Raw genomic sequence first — 16,549 nt, 5'->3', positions numbered from 1 at the left:
CCTTTATATCAAACATACTTTTAGTTTGGTTTCCTAACAAAGCAAGACTTATACAGACCAGCTTGTCTGTGCCTTGTCTGTCACTCTTCCACCTTAAAAACTTCTGAATCTGATTGGGATTTCAGAAAAATTAGAAGCAAAGAAGGCTCAAATACGAAAATTTCCCAGATTTCTGAAAACATAGCAGCTGGAAAGAGGAGTGAAAGAGAAGTATCCATGTTAACCCCTTTGATGCAAGCCAAGGTAAAACAGAAGCTTTTCACATATTTCGCTGGTAGTGGGGTGATCCATCAGTAGATGTGTGATCTTTCCTGCAAAGACAGTACCAGAGCTGACAAGAGAAAGAGATAGTCTTGCTGCTGTGTTTCAACAATTGTACAATAACTCTGCCTTGACATTTTTCTGCAATGAAAACCAATATTAGATTAAATGGTTATACCACTTGTGTTGTCTGCCAATGTTGGTCAGCCAAAGGTGTCAAGCCAGCACAAAAGGTTCAAAAAGCCTTAAAATATTATCTGCTTGGGATCCATTTGGAAAAAAAAACATATTTTGCAGTTTCCCATAACAGTTCAATGCATTTCCTTCAAATGTGTTCTGATTAATTTTTGAGATCTTTGAGCTCAACCCTCTGCCAGCCATAGGGCTCATTTCCCAGTGTGCCACCTGAGATAAAATTAAATCAAGAGACATTGTGGGGCAGAAAAGTATTCTCATTATGGCACCTGTTTGTATTTTATTCCAACCTTACCAATTACAGCTTGCAGCAGCGATCTGCTTGATCCTTGTGAGGGGAAGGGAATGGACAGGTGGAATGAAATGGCAGGTGTCCTTCTCAGATGTTGCTTTGTATTAATCTCTACACTGAGCACTATCTGAGGTCTTTCTAGGATGACCAGCAAGTAGTCTAGGTCTGAATGAAGCCCATGTCTGTTGAGTTTGCTCTCACATTTTTGTGTTGGCTTCATATTTTTACATGTTATCAATTAATAGAACCTGTTTATAAGATTGGAGAGGTAATGTTTTGTGAGAAGCAAAAATAAATCCACTGCATGCAAATACAAATACCACAATTCAAAAAGATTTTTTGGTTCATGGAACTCAACAAATGTAGTGGAAAGAGTTTCAGCCACCTTCCCCTCAAAAAAGGTTTTTTGAAAATTTCCTGTACTTTAATTATGCAACCACTGGCTTGTAAATTTTCCCTGTCAGTGGTTATGTGGGCACCTGTAAGAATTAGAGAACTGCTTTGTATGAAAGAATATTTTAGCAACTGCATCATTAAGCAAAAAACAAATAGGAGTATTTTTTTAAAGCAGCAACAGAATTGGTCTTAGTTAGCATGCTTCAACTTCATGTTGAACAAAATGTTGGAGCCAGTTGATCTGTTATATCAAATGAACAGATCTCTGTTATTTTAGGAGAAAAGTGAATTGAGTTTTCAGTTTAACCAGAATTGTGGTGTTATTTTCCCCATCCTTTACTAGCTGCAGTTTTACAGCAAAATCTTAAGAACAATCCTCTCATAATCTTCTTATGAAGCACCTGAAATCATCAGATATAGGCAAGAAAGTACTTCTAAGACAATAATTTGCATTCAGTACAGAACCTGGAAATGAACAGATATATTTGTGGTGGATAAGCCAGCACTGAAGAGAAAATTTTATTTTTCATCTAGGAAAGTTTATTTCTTCTTCTTTTGACAAGTTTATTGATGACTGGAAATTGCTAACTGCATATTTTAAGATATTGGATCAGAATAAAAATTAATGAGGACGAGACAGGAAAATTGATTTTATCACAATAAACAGGTGTTGTCTTCAAAATAACCAAAATATCATCTTTAGTCAGCAGAATTATGTCTTTGGCACAAAGACAGAAATACCCATGTTGATCTAGTGAAATCAACATATATGGGGAGAATATAGTTATTATCAATGCATTAAAGGAAAATTACAATAAATATGGCATAGCAACACTAATTCAATATACTGCACTTTCTATTTCAAATTATTTCTCTCAAAGCCTTATCTCAGTAAATGAGATTTCAAAAAGTTTACAGCAAATGAAGTGCTTGTATTTACAATCTTTTCAAACAGATGCTTGTTTCTGTAACTCTTTTTGGATTTTTAAGAATTAGCAATGTGTATCAACTTTTTGACACAGAAAGCAAATCTTTGGGCGAGGAATAATTCTTATGATGCTCCTACTGCTAGTGAATTGGTACTTTTAGTGCACATAGACACTTCACAATTTTCAGAAATACATCAGAAAATATTTAGAAATTGGGTGAAATGGAAATAATCTATTTCCACCTCCTGTTAGAAGTGGGACTGTCAGCAATAACTGACTGCCTTGAACTCAGAACGCACACGTGTATTACCCTGAAATGTGAAGCACAATTGGCTCAGAAAGACTGACAACAAAATGTTATCTCAGGAAGTGCCCATGATGTCCTTCTAAAATGTCAAAAAATCTGTGACCAGCCACTTACATTTAAATATCTATTCTTGTACTTGACACATTCATAATGCTCACAAATGTGCAGTCTGTCTTTTCAGAAGACATTTTGGATAACATTCTGAGCTTTGCTGTTCTGTGTGTCAGTTCATCAATAAACACTGGAGTAAATCTCTAGGCAGGTAAGGCTGTAGAGGTAGCTATCGAAGTATCTTGCTGAATTGCTTTTCAAGTTAGACATATATTCCTCCACAGGATGTCAATGACACATTAGATTTAGTATACCTGGTGGTCCTGGAGCACCTCTGTCTCCCTTTTCTCCTTTTAAGTGTGCTGAACTGTGCAGTTCCCAGGAATCTCTGTTTGCTTTAGCACCTGCCACAATAGCATCACAAATTCATAAGAACTTGAAAACAGCAGAGACTGTAGCAGTGAAAACCAAACCACTGAAAGTGGGAGCTGACTTTTCCATGTATGTGGGGCACATGGTTCCTGTCCCTCTGTGCCTCTCTCACTCATGATCATTGAATGGCTGCATGACTGTCCTCTCTTATCAACCTCAGCATGTGCAAGACAATCTCTCTCTTACAAGTCAATCTTTTACTCCCTTTCCCTAACCACCCAGCCTAAGTTCCTCTGAACAAATCTGGTTCTATTTTTCCATTTGTGAATTTCACTGGAGGAGAATCAGAAACAGTTCTTGATTATGAATGAGTGTTGTATACCACATCTTCCCTTCCCTTCCCTTCCCTTCCCTTCCCTTCCCTTCCCTTCCCTTCCCTTCCCTTCCCTTCCCTTCCCTACCCTTCCCTTCCCTTCCCTTCCCTTCCCTTCCCTTCCCTTCCCTCCTCCAGTAATAAAATAGCCAAGAAAAAACAAAAAGAAAAAAGCTCTTAAGTATGAAAAACCCAACTAAAAAAAAAAAAAAAAAACTTATTTAAACCAAGGTACAAGAAAAGAATTACCCACCATGGTCATTAAAAACATCTTGATTTCCAGGATAGGGAGGGTTCACCTTCAGATGAAGAAATCCATTACAAATTATCCATAAATATTAATCAATGGAAATGCATTTCTTAGTGTGACTGAAAAGCCTGGCAAGTTTGCATGCTAGTAAATATTATAACAACACTCTGGGATTATCTCCAGTTTGACAGGGTCTGAGTATTAGATGATCAAGTTTTTATGAGGATTATGCTCTCTTTGACATGCAGCATGCTTTCAGCAAAAGGGTAACATCATGCATTTTGGAGACATCAGCCAATCCTACTCTCAGTCATGCCAGTGAAGCATCAGAAAACTCATTCTCCAAGAACAATTCTGAATTTACAATACTGTGTTTGGAAGCAGATTTTGATTTTTGACTCTAAGATAACAGCTTGTGTTTATAATTCTTTTCATCAGACCAGGGCTATGTTATGTCTGATGTTAACCTGTGCTCTGTCTGATGTTAACCAGATGCATTGAAACCACAGTGGGGAGACAGAAACTATTCTAGTCTATCCTCTTCTGTCACCAGCTACCTGTAACAGTGGGCATGCTACCTACCTCTGTGCCTGTCTTCAAAATAGGGACAATGTAGGAACTGAAATGTAGCACAGTGCTTGGAAATCTTGATACTTTCTAGTACTCTTTATGGGAAACTAAGCAAGTGTATGAAAAAATGGAAGTTGGTGCATCTGGCTAATCCTGTAGTACTAGCCCACAGAAGTCTTACTCACATGGATAGCTCCAATAACTTCAGAAGTTCAGTGCCCATGAAGAAAAACTGGTGGGGTTCAGTCTGTAGTTCTTTATCGGCACTCATTTATGTAGGCATGAACAGCAGACTTCTTATCTATAAACTTGGATAGGTTTAGGAGATTACTCACAAACGTAGGAGAAATCTATCCAGCACGCTCAGGTGCATGAAGAGATGTTTACAAATACATGTTTTTATTATTTGTGCATGGTTAAGTTAGTGCTATTTTTCACTGATGGTAACCTTCTGGAAAAGTCGCTATTATTATCTGAAATTCAGAGAAAATAGGCTTGTTTTATTTGAATCATTCCACAGAGAATCAGAGGAGAGTTGAGGTTGGAAGGCATCTCTGGAGGCTGTCTACCCCAAAGGAGGATCAACTACAGCAGGTTGTTCAGGGCCTCATCCAGTCAGGTTTCAGAAGTGAGGCTGACAAATACGTATGTGATTATGGACATATGTTATACAATGAGAGGGAGAAGATTTAAGGGAGAAAGTCAGGGATAAAAAAAAGGTGTGTGGTAGGCCAAAAATGTAGAAATGGCAAATTACCATATTTATTTATGGTAATTGGTATGGCTATTTATCATTAATTCCCAGAAAAGCTCACAAGTTGGGATACAACTTTTTTCAGCAGTAAGGTTAGGGTGATGATGAGTATCAACACATTTAGTGAAGAGGAAATCAAGAGCTGTTTCTCTAAAATCAGCGAAAAAGAACTGGAATGCAAATTGGAGGAGAGGGCACAGTATTACTATGAGCTATACTGTTTAAGAGAAAAGTATAACCCTACACTATTCAGGGGTGGACTGTGGCTCCCAAAGATAGAATCCTTTCCAAGTACATACCCCAAGCCGGATATTGCCCTAGGGAAAATACTTCCAGAACTGAACTATGCTCACTGTTCATTTTAGGATGCCATTTCTGTAATTCATTGAACAAAAATTGCATTTTCATGTTTTCATATAATGAAAATATGAAATCCATCTCCTTTCTTTTCATACTATGTGTGAAACTGCAGGTGCTTTGAAGGCTTTGTCATACTCTTTGAAAAGGAGGGGCAGATCTTCACCTGCTGCAATTCTATGTGAACAGTGCATTTGAGGGTCAAATAAAGAACATGATCTTTCTTTTCTGGTGCATCTTTCATGCCACAATGAAACATATAACAAATCTTATTTTGGACAGGGAAATTAAAAACAGCTAAAGACATAACAGCAGGAGGACTGTATTTATACATATATCTAAAAAATACATGTACCTGTATGCATACATATTCAGGTTCCCAAAGCAACTCCTTAACTATGGAAACACAAGCTTTGAAATGCATTAAAAGTATTAGGAAAACAAGCTATCAAAGTACTTTAAGCAAAAGAGTCTAGTGTTTCTGGTTCTTTTATATATTTTATACATGGCTAAGTTTTCATAAATGGCTGAACACTTGAAAATCTGTTATCCTGAAGAACAAGTAAAACACATCCCTGGTGCAAAGCAGAAGTAGGGGGAGAAAAGCTGCAAGGTTATGGTGTTTAGGTGTACAGCTGCTTTGGTTATGTTCTGTCATGGCCATGCATCCTGCTAAGAGCAGATTCTGCATGTGTCACTTACTGGCATTTTGCAATGAGGCCTGGGAGGGACTGGGAAAACTGTCTATTGAAAACAGGAAGGAAATTACTTTAATGAGCATAGGTATGATACAGCATGTATCACACCATATAAACTTAGCAGTCATGATGAGGCTAAGTCTGGAAACAAAACCACCACCTCCCTAGAAGCCCAGCTGGCTGCCAGGTCTGTCATCATGTCCCTCTCTGTGGGGCCATGGGGGCAAAACTCTTCCATGACAGTGGCTTTGGTTAAGAGATCTTTTTTCTCTGCACACAAGCAAGGTCCCCCACAGTGATCTGTGTAGACTAAAACCAGTTTTGATGTTTCCTTTTGCAGACTGCTTCTAGAGCAGCACATTGCTGCTACAAACCAGTCACTGATCACCAGTTGCACTTACTCCTTTGATATAAAGTATATGTCCTGGAGGTCCAGGGGGCCCTGGGGGCCCAGGCAAGCCAGGAAGGCCCTGGAAAGAGAAAGTGAAAGAAGGAAGATATTAGACAAAAACTAACCCCATCTGCAAACTGGAACACCTAAAGTACTGCATATTGAAACTAAATTAATGTAAGTATATCTCTCATCCAAGGAAAATTAGGTATTCTACACTGATATAGATCTCTCAAAACTGCTAAGATTCATAATTTTCAAGTGCCAGTCAGACATGTACATGCTAATTAGCAACAATATGTAACCCTGGTAGACTGGAGGTGTGACTGCCTTTTACAAAAAATGTATGTCAGCTCTTAACTGTGTTATTTGAAAACTTGGCACAAGGCCGTGTTCACCTTTCCGTTCACATCAATGCAATTTTCTGTATGGTGACATATGTCATCTCATCAATAATTAGAGATCCATCAGATTTTATATTCCCTGAGCACTCCAGGAAGGACTACTAGAACATGCAGCCTCTTTTGTTTGCTTGTTTGCTTTAACCAGTCAGCTTGATGTACTTCATCTAGTTATACTTGCTACAATAGCTTTTGTGTGGTTAAGGCAGACAATCCAGAAAATGAACTTTAATATTATTTGAAGATATGGAGGAAAGGAAAATCTACTCTTATATTTTCTGTCAGTGGGTAGTAATTTTTCCTGTCATTTTCTTCCAATTTGCATTTGTCTAATTTGTTTTCACTTTCCAGGAACTATATTTCTATTTATACCCTCTTCTAGGGGTGTAAGCCACATTCAGTACCTGGTCTTATTTTACTGTGGAGATACTTAAATATTTACTAATTCTGCAAAGATACTTACCAATTCTCAGTCTCCCTGCTACTCACATAAAGCAGTATCATCTCACTTATATTTATTGTCTAGATAGACAAGACACTTGTGCCTTGCAGTTTGTGTGCCATTGTTTTTTCTTTTGAACAAACTAGAACCAGAGGCTTCCTACAACAGAATCCATTTACAAAAATTTCTCTACTGAAATACAGTGATACTGACTTTATGCTAACACAGTAACATACCCTTGTAATTTTTTTTTCAGCATTATTTGTGATGCAGATGAAATAGCATTAGCTGCTGTTGTAGCATGGGTACCCATTTTCCTAGCACAGATTGTCGCATGACATCAGAACAACCACACAGATGACTGCTGTTGTGAAGCTTATTGTTTATGCTCAGCAGTACTACTTCTTGTGCGGTTCAGCTTCAATGTTTGTCATGAGACAACTTGGCTGAAATCTTTTAATGAGAACAGACTTGCAGCAATAGGAGCTTGGTTCATCACTTGTCATTCCACAATTACAGGTTGTAGGTGAGCATGAATATGCTGTCATCTGGGCACAGGTCATTGTTTTGGATACATGTACATGGCAACTGTAGCAGGTAGCAGGTACTAGTGAGTATCTCCTTGTAAGGTAGTAAGGTATGTGGAGTTATATTTTAGTTAAATGGTATGCTCTGTCTCACCCCTTGAAAATGTATGGTTTATTCCAAGCCTGTGATCCTCCCCTGCAGTATCCTGTGTCTGTAATCCCATTGGCCCAATCTGTTCCGCGCCCACTTTGAATCTCCCTGTTAAGTGTGCCGGGGGGGACGGGGGGGGGGGGGGGGGGGGAAGGTTCTCACTCTCTCTTCGCCGGCTCTCTTGGCTGGTGCTCTCTCCCCCTCCCTCCCCTTTCCCCCCCTCTCTCCCTCAGAAACCATGCTGCCTCCCGGGGGTAGGACCCCCAATAAACCCTCATCTAATGAGCACCCTCAGAAGCCATGTGGAGTCTCCTTGCCTGCCTGCTGCTACCAGTGAACTCACAGCCTAGGGGGTCCCCCCCGGGGACACCCCGGGAGAAGTCCCCCCCCCAAAACACGCTGCTACAAAGGTACATACCACTTCCCTGTGATATGCTCAAGTGTTGTTTGTACCTGGGCTAGAAAGGTCAGAGCCTGTGGGAGTATCTTCACATCATGAGAAGTCACACTGGTGGCCTGGATCAGGAAGTTCTTGACATATATAAAAAAACTGGAATTCCAAATCCTTTGTTATTTGAAGCTGCTATGGTAGCAGTGAGTGGCACACATAACTGTTATACCTGGGAGCTGACACATCTATGTGTATCTGCAAGAACTGCCCAGACAGACCCAGAAGCTGACTTTTCAATGACTGCTGCTAGATAGGAAAAGTAGCAGAACATTATTTCTAGAACATTATTTCTAGAACATTTCAGGTTTTTAGTCCCATCATCATTTGAAAGGAATCAATATAAATCAGACTTCAGATTTTAACAGATTTTATTTTTCAACTAATTGAAATACAAAAAACTTACATTAAATGCTTCACCTTGATCACCTTTCACACCTCTCAGTCCATTCAGTCCTGGACGACCCTGAAATAAGTAGAAAAAATTTAGTACGTGTCAGAAGCAAGCTTTCCTATCTTTATCCCACTGGAGAGCATAATACATACTGGGCGTCCTGGGAAGCCAAGTTCTCCTTTGGGTCCAGTAGGTCCTATTGGTCCCTGAACAACAAAAAAAAGTCATTATGGCCCATTTTGTTGACCTATATTTGATTATTTAGAATGAGAAACAGTTTTATATCTATATTAAAAATCAGTCTGTGACTGCCTATAGAGACTGCACAGAAAACTCTGCTTGCTCTACTGAGTGATCTCAGAAGCTGATGACTGCATGTTACAGTCACCTATCTGAAATGAAGTCTGCATTCCCAGACCCTTGTAGGGTGTGCAATTCAAAACTGACTCACCATGTATTGAAGAAAAATTAAATGCATCAGTCAGGAAAATAAAAGGAAGTTAGAGATGTATGCTTTGCTCATCTTTACCCCCCCCCCTTTTTTTTTTTTCTAATTATTTTTGAATCAGGCTCTGTGAGGAAGTATCTGTGGATTGGCCTAAGAATTCATGCAGTGCTAGGCTTCTACTTGCCTCTCGCCAGCCTGGGTTTGTGGATTCATGGGGCTGACAGTTGAAACAGAATCATTCCTTCTTTATACAAGTTTGACTGACTCACCAGGCTCCACAAAGTAATACAAGCCACTGGAAAAAGAGGGGACAAGCAGGCTGCCTGGGAAAGGTGGTCCAGGACTATGGATGGACTATGATGGGGCATTTGCAAGCATGCAGCTTCTAGGCAGCCTGTGAGTGATCAACAAAAAGCAGCAAATCTGAGGATCTACAAACTTTCAACTGATGTCAGCTTTCTAAAACTCACCAAAACCACAGGGGTCTAGACAACCCCTTTACATTTGTGTCAGTCTATCTGGTTTCATTTCCTTTTTTTTGATCTGCTGAAATGCTGAGATACTCCTTCTTGTATTACTTGTTAAATAATCTGTCTGTAGATCTCACACAGATACCACTTATATGTGACAGTGGGTGTGTTTAACCCTTCACATGATATCTTTTCAGTGAAAAATGATATGTACATTAATGAAAAATTTATCTAATGAAGAAGACAATTTCTCTTATCATCTAGCTGATATTAATGGATTAATTGTTGTAATTTTTCTCCTACTGAAACTGAAGACTGGATTAGACCTGAAATTCATAAGCAGTTACCATATGAACATATTCATTTATAATGTCACCATTGTAATCAGAATTTAAAGCTGAATTTAATGTCAGCTGAAACTACTTGCAGGTGGTAAGACTTTCATTAATCTTCTATTTTATTTTCTGTTTGAAGACAATTTCTATCCACGTGATTGAAGTTAATGTCCGTGTCTCAGTCAGGCAAGAGATTGCTGGTGAATTTCAATATTGTGCCCCAAAATTTCAAAATTCAATCCACCTTTCCATGATACCACATCCAGTAATGAGGTTTGGAAAAAAAAAAGCAATCCAAAATATTTTTAAAAAGCAATCCAAAAGCATTTTCCTATTTTCCTACCACTCTGTGGTACCTGAGCCTTTAAAGATTATGTAAATCTGAACTTTAATCAGCAGTGAGGACAACTAGAAACAGACTTATTTTTCAGTTAAAATAAACAGCTGTGTCTGATCCCATGCTTTAACTGGGATTTCAAACATTAACAATGTGAGAGTTGGGTAAGCTGGGGCCACCTTTACTATTTTCTCTAATTGCCAGCCCAGTCTGTCAGGTGTTAGCAACTCCCTGAGAGAAGCCAGCAGTCACAGCTAGAAGTGAAAGAAGGAAGCATGGAAGTCACAGGAGTTTTGCTTACCACAAAAGTTTCAATTATAACAGCACAGTAGATCTGGGCAGACTGACACTGAGGTTCTTACTAAGTGCTCTCCTTCAGTGATATGCAGCCACTTGCTTCACTGACAGGAAACAGCATAATCCAGCTTGTAAAAGATTCTCATTTCTCCAGTGGCAGGAGCTTGGATTCAGTCTGTTGCTTCTGCTTTTGCTAACAGTTGTACTGACCTCCTGACTATCTCTAGTTCCCATTTGCCAAACTACTACTTCTGTGTAGCTCCTTGTGCTCCAAGCTTCTGTGATCCCACTGTCTGCCCAGCTGAAATCTCAAACTGGAGCAGAGCAATGACTAGGGATTTGATTTTAAATTCTGGAAATTTGTGTATGGGTCTAAGAGCAGAGAGGAACAATCAGATTCCCCGGCTACCTCAAAGTTGTTACTGGGCCAGAGACTCACTTGGAGCCAAGTGGAACAGAACCATTTCACTAAAACCTTTAATAAATTATCTGTCAGAGTCTCTGGCGCAGCACTTGAAGTCTGTATATTTTTGCTGTACAGGCCTCACACTAAGTACAGATGGATTTTTTCTATGGGACAACACCAAATTGTATCACCCCATTAGCAGCAATGATCAAAGGGGAGTTCTGCGCTCAGAAGAGAACTGGCTGAGCAAAGCCTTGAGACAGGCTCCATGTGCCAAACTTTCCTGAAGTGTAACCATTCCCACCAGTGATGGCAAGACCTTCCTTATCTGCTTGCTGAACTGTATGAAGCAACTCATAGCAGTATAAAAGGAGATGTAAAACAGAGAGTTTGGGGCTGAGAGGAAAAAGACATGTCCACTGGATGCAGGATGTACAGCAAGTAGCAGTGAACACAAGCCAGAACATGAGGAATTCCAAACAAACATAAGGAAAAATTTTTTTATTCCAAAGTTTGTCAAATGTGTGGAATGTGCTGCACAGAAAGGTTGTGGAATTTCTATCCTAAGAGTTGTTGAGAACTTCACTTGACAAGTTCCTGAGTTAAAGAGACCTGCTCCAGGCAGTGATGTGCACAAGGTCATCTCTGAAGTCCACTTTCATTCAAAGTTATTGTGTCAAGTTGAAGGGGTAGATCATCTTGCAGTCATACAAGGAGAAGGATAGGAACATCCTTTCTGGTAAGTTGGGATAGCCTCCTCAGGGATTCTGATACACAATAATTAAAAAAGCAGTTATTCAGCACACCCAGTTATCCCCTTTGGAAGGCTACAGAAACTGATGTAAAAATCTCCTATGCACCTTGGTGTGCAGAAATGTCAACACTCTACTAACATTCACTAAGCCACAGCAGTGAGCAGGCTACGTCAAAAGCAGAAGCAAAGAAACATCCTTTATATCCTTGATCTTTGGAATACAAGACAGAAGAAATTGGCACCCTAACACTGCTGAGTCTGGGCCACTGTTCTTGTTTTATGACTAATTCATTGTGCTTTCTTAATACCTTCCATGTCCGGTCAAAAGTATCAGACCAAATACTTGAAAGAAGGCCTCTAAATCCTGATTTTGGTACATGGTCTTACTCTACCGCCTGGTGTACAGCTTTCTCAGAATCCAATGCAGTTGCAATTTATTGGCATTGACAGAAATTGAGCCGATGCAATTAGTTGTTTTAATATAAGTCATATAAACAGAGAATCATTTAGGTGGAAAGAGAGCAATCCTCTTGCACAACCCCTTGCTTACAAGACAAACATGTACATCAGGCTTGTAGGTTAGGTCATGCCACTGAACACCTTGTTCCAGAATCCATCATCTCTCTATGTCACCCTTGCCCCAAGTATGACACAAGAACAGACAAGAGACCAAATTGCAAGAGGAAAAAACGAAGCTTTAATACAAAGGATTCTTCAGCTTATATAGATCGATAAGATACATTCTACTTGATTAGCTAGTTAATAAAAACATCTTTCTCACACACTGTCCTTGAGAAGAACAGAAAAACAAGGTGGAAAAACACCACCTGCAGACTGTTTATACTAACAAGTTATCACATTCCTACAACTCCCTAAAAATTCTCACAAGCCACTGTGAGAAATGATTGCCATTTCTCTCTCCCTGACCAGGCTGGCATCCATATCTCTGGGCACCCATTTCTGTGTTTAATCACTTTTAACATGAATTTTTGCCTTTATATCTATATATGTCACAAGCTGGAACTTTTGATAATTTTTACTTGTCTTCTGTGCGCCTCTGAGAAGGACCTGACTTTTTTTTAATGATTCCCTTTCAGGCCACAGTAGGGTGCAATTAGAGCTCCTCTCAGCCTTTTATCTTCAGAGCTAAACAAACCCAGTTCACTCAGAGTGGTAAATCTGACAATATTTCACGGATGGCTTAGACAGTAACAGATACATTTGCTCTACTAGAATTTAAGCTCTGCACCAAGTCAGTAGTTACAGCACCACATATGTAACAAACACATTCTTTTCTGAAGGACACTGATGGCCCTGAAGCATGAATACTCCTTATCATCCCTACTCAGAAGGAACGAAAAGCTAAACCATACTACCTTTACATTTACTAATATCTGTAAGGCCAAAGCAAAATTAAAAAATAAGAAACCATTCATCTTTGGAATCATCTTACCATTGGTCCCGCTGGTCCCATCACTCCAGCTTCACCCTGTTGAGGACCAACACAGAGAGAGCAATGACAAGGAGAATTCCTGCAATGTCTAGCAGAGGTGGCTGGTAACATGGCCACCAAATAATTCTGGAGGAACACAACACAGCATTAGCTCACCTTCTCTCCTTTTCTTCCTAATAATTCAGTTAAAGATCCATCAGCAGAAATGATAGCTCCTGGTTCTCCCTTTTCACCCTGCAATTATCAGAGTAACTACTGTTTACAAAGCAGTTCCCAGTGAATCAGAAGTCAAGGCAGCGTTACTTTTGTCTGAAGCATGACAGGTTAGTCATGCTGTGATATCAAACATAAAGTGACATAAGTATGAGTAGGGTGAATCTTGATTCTGGGGAAGAAAAGAGATGATCTTTCTAAAAACATAATACACTAAAAATGTCTCCCTGAGATTAATAAGTTCTTATTAAAAAAAAAAAAAAAAAAAGGACGTAATTTGCTCTCCATAGTGTAACTATATGAAACATGTTGTGTTCACGAAAGGTCTCTGCCAAAGGCAGACAGGTTACTGGTGTCTTCTTGTGTACTATCACCTTAATGGTCAGTCAATCCTGCTGGAAATGCACCATCTTGATAGACCAGTAAATGTTCAGATTTTATGATCAGGAAAGCATGAATATGAATCATTCTCTCTATGTGCCTGGCATGATGCAACCTCATTAACTTTAATAAAGGCCAGGTCCCAGCACTCAAACTGTGACCCTCTGCATTCCTTTTCCACCACCACAGATTATCACTTCTCAGTGCTAAGTGCATGGTTCCCACTCTGGATCTTTCAGCTGTAACTTTCCACTTCCTACCTCAGGCAGCTTGCTACAACATCTTTCCTAAGATCTCAGGGAAGAAATCTAGCTTGAAGCTAGCAATTACATTGCTGATTAAAATGACACTCCAGGTTATAAACCTTTCAATGAACTTTAAGTGTTTTAACTAAATTCTTGTCACAGGTTCTTAAACTGTTGTGAGTCTTTGAAGTCTCCCTGAAGATAATTTGGATACTTTGGAGTCTCCCTAAGGCTTGGTTGGCTTCACTGACTTTATCTTCTGTGAGAATTTATGGACCCGAGGTTGAATTTCATGATCCTTTAAGTAAAGGTTTCTGTACAGCTTCACTGTGGTTCCCAAACTTCATCACTCTTGAGTGTAGCCTGCTGTTCACAGCTCAGAAACACAATCAGATACATCACTATATTTTTGGTGCGTCCAAAATTAAATACTTTCAAAGCTTTGAGTTCTTGCCAGAACGAACACCAGAAGCAAAGAAAAGCATGAACCGAAAAACAAAAGTAAATAGCTCCACAACCTAAACCAAAAATCACCCAACTGGTTCTATGGTTGAGCTTGATCATTTAATGCATTTTGTAAAAGAACAGGAAACCTTATGATAAACAGGGACTGGTATTTGTGGCCTGAAAGCTTTCCTTCTGACAATGCTGTTCATCTGCTATCCCATTTAAACCATAATTAACCATTTCCAAGTCTTCCTATTACTTGTGAGAAAGTGAGCTCAGCTACTTAGAAAGAACAAGCAGAAAGTGTTTTTGCTTTTCTTTTTTAGTATCCCCAAGATATTAGATATTCCTCTCCCCTGCTTCCTGAAGGTGGATAAGAAGGGGAAAAAACTGGAACTGCTGCAGTATTTGCAAAAGAGCAGAGTCAGTCTTTAGTAACCTCTCAGCAGTGCTATAAAATACAGACTTTTTGTGAAGAAACAAGAGAATCTTAAAAAGAGAGCTCCTCAAGTCTTATAATTTCTTTGGGAATTGAAAATTGCAGTCTTCATTCTGTAGGCAAAACCCTCTCTGGCATAGGAGGAGGAAAAGATTGATCTTTTTTTTTGTTTGGGCTTTTGGATAGGATCCCAGGGTGTCAGCACAACAATTAGCTGTCAAGAAGAGGTCACTTCATGTTTAATGTTTAAAGAGACTTAACCTGATAAGTGCATACCGTGCTGATGAATTTCAACCCTGGGGCAGGAAGGTTAGCTCTTGGTGAGATTATATCAGGGGATGCCATTTAGCATTTTCATATTCTCCCTAGTACATTTTTCACATGAACTTATTAATTCCTACAAAAATTAGAATCATTAAACTTTTAATGTCACTAAGTACTTGTCATCTAACAGATTTCTCAGCATATACTTTCCCCTATACATTTTTTTCATACCTGCTGTCCTTTAGGTCCTCGTGATCCAGGCAAACCAGTGTCACCCTTTGGACCTCGAGGGCCCTAGGCAAAAACAAGTACATAAATCCATAGTGATATTTGTGAAGAATAGGGAGCTAGGCTATTTTACTAAATGCAATTTTAAATTACTGGCAAACTTGATCTTAAATCACTCTTATTGCAATCTAAGAATTCTTACAAGACTAAATTGCTCTCTGAATAAAGTTATTCCCTAAACCATATATCACATATGGAAAATTTTTTAGAAAGACCAAAATGAGAAATGTCTGATGTTTATCACAGTGTAGATGATACATACATTCACAAAGGGAAATATGCAAACATTAATAAAAGTGGAAAATCAGCCTAAAATTCTCTATTTCTTCTGTACTCAATCCTCTTTCTTTCCATGATCATTCATCCAGACTGATTTTCAACAGAATTTCTGAAGGTATACTTTTAACATTATGTAAAAAAAAAAAAAATTAAAAAAAGAGTATGTGAAATAGAGTTTATGTATTTGAATACAAGACAATTTCTTCATCTGTTTTGTGGGGAAAGCATTCCCATCACAGATCAAATTGTACTTTACAATCTTCCAAGGCAATCCAAAACTCTTTTTACCTAAACTCAAGTCTACATAATTTCTGCATTTGTCAAGAGATAAATAAAAGACATGAGGTGAGAACAAGAATGGTATTTTCATGTCTGTAGAAATTCTACAAGGGACCAAGAATTCATTGTATCACCTTCTAAATGTTACCAGCTCTTTTTCAAATGAAATATATTTTTAAGGATCTTTTTCCCCTTTCTTTGGTTTTCCATGCAGTCCACAATACTCAGGACTCAGAAAGCAACCTTCTGTAGAATTTTGGTCAATTTGCCCGCATTTTGTTGACATCTTTGGTCAGCTTTCCGAGTTTTCGGCTTAATTGTTCTCAGGCAATAGACAAAGGATCCTGAGACCATATACATGCTCTGAACTGTAGAACAATCATAACAAGGGAAAGTAATTCCATCACACTACACAGAATATAAATACAATAATTAGAACAATACTATCTGAAGTCATAAGCCAAATAATCACAGAATCACAGAATATTCTGGATTGGAAGACACCTACAAGGATCATCAAAGTCCAACTCTTGGCTCTGCCCAGGACACCCCAAGAGTCACACCATGTGCCTGAGCGCAATGTCTAAACACTCCTTGAATTCTGTCAGGCTTGGTGCTGTGACCATTTCCCTGTGGAGCCTGTTCCAGTGCCCAA

General features: G+C 39.0%; 1 protein-coding gene across 1 annotated transcript in view; it reads right to left on the bottom strand.

The window, feature by feature from the left end:
• COL15A1 (collagen type XV alpha 1 chain) overlaps positions 1-16,549 on the bottom strand; it is a 123,345-nt gene that overhangs the window by 13,372 nt on the left and 93,424 nt on the right. Inside the window, exons 24-32 of the mRNA XM_068200539.1 lie at positions 15,280-15,342; positions 13,216-13,293; positions 13,060-13,095; positions 8,712-8,765; positions 8,572-8,631; positions 6,207-6,275; positions 5,810-5,851; positions 3,430-3,475; positions 2,746-2,835 (exon numbers count right to left, since the gene is read on the bottom strand). Of these exons, the coding sequence (XP_068056640.1) occupies positions 2,746-2,835; positions 3,430-3,475; positions 5,810-5,851; positions 6,207-6,275; positions 8,572-8,631; positions 8,712-8,765; positions 13,060-13,095; positions 13,216-13,293; positions 15,280-15,342 (538 nt within the window). The remainder of the gene's footprint in view (positions 1-2,745; positions 2,836-3,429; positions 3,476-5,809; positions 5,852-6,206; positions 6,276-8,571; positions 8,632-8,711; positions 8,766-13,059; positions 13,096-13,215; positions 13,294-15,279; positions 15,343-16,549) is intronic.

The sequence above is a fragment of the Anomalospiza imberbis genome, chromosome 1, assembly GCF_031753505.1.
Source record: "Anomalospiza imberbis isolate Cuckoo-Finch-1a 21T00152 chromosome 1, ASM3175350v1, whole genome shotgun sequence".
Taxonomy (NCBI): domain Eukaryota; kingdom Metazoa; phylum Chordata; class Aves; order Passeriformes; family Viduidae; genus Anomalospiza; species Anomalospiza imberbis.
The sequence above is the reverse complement of the archived record's forward strand: the minus strand, read 5'-3'. Positions and strand labels throughout refer to the sequence as shown.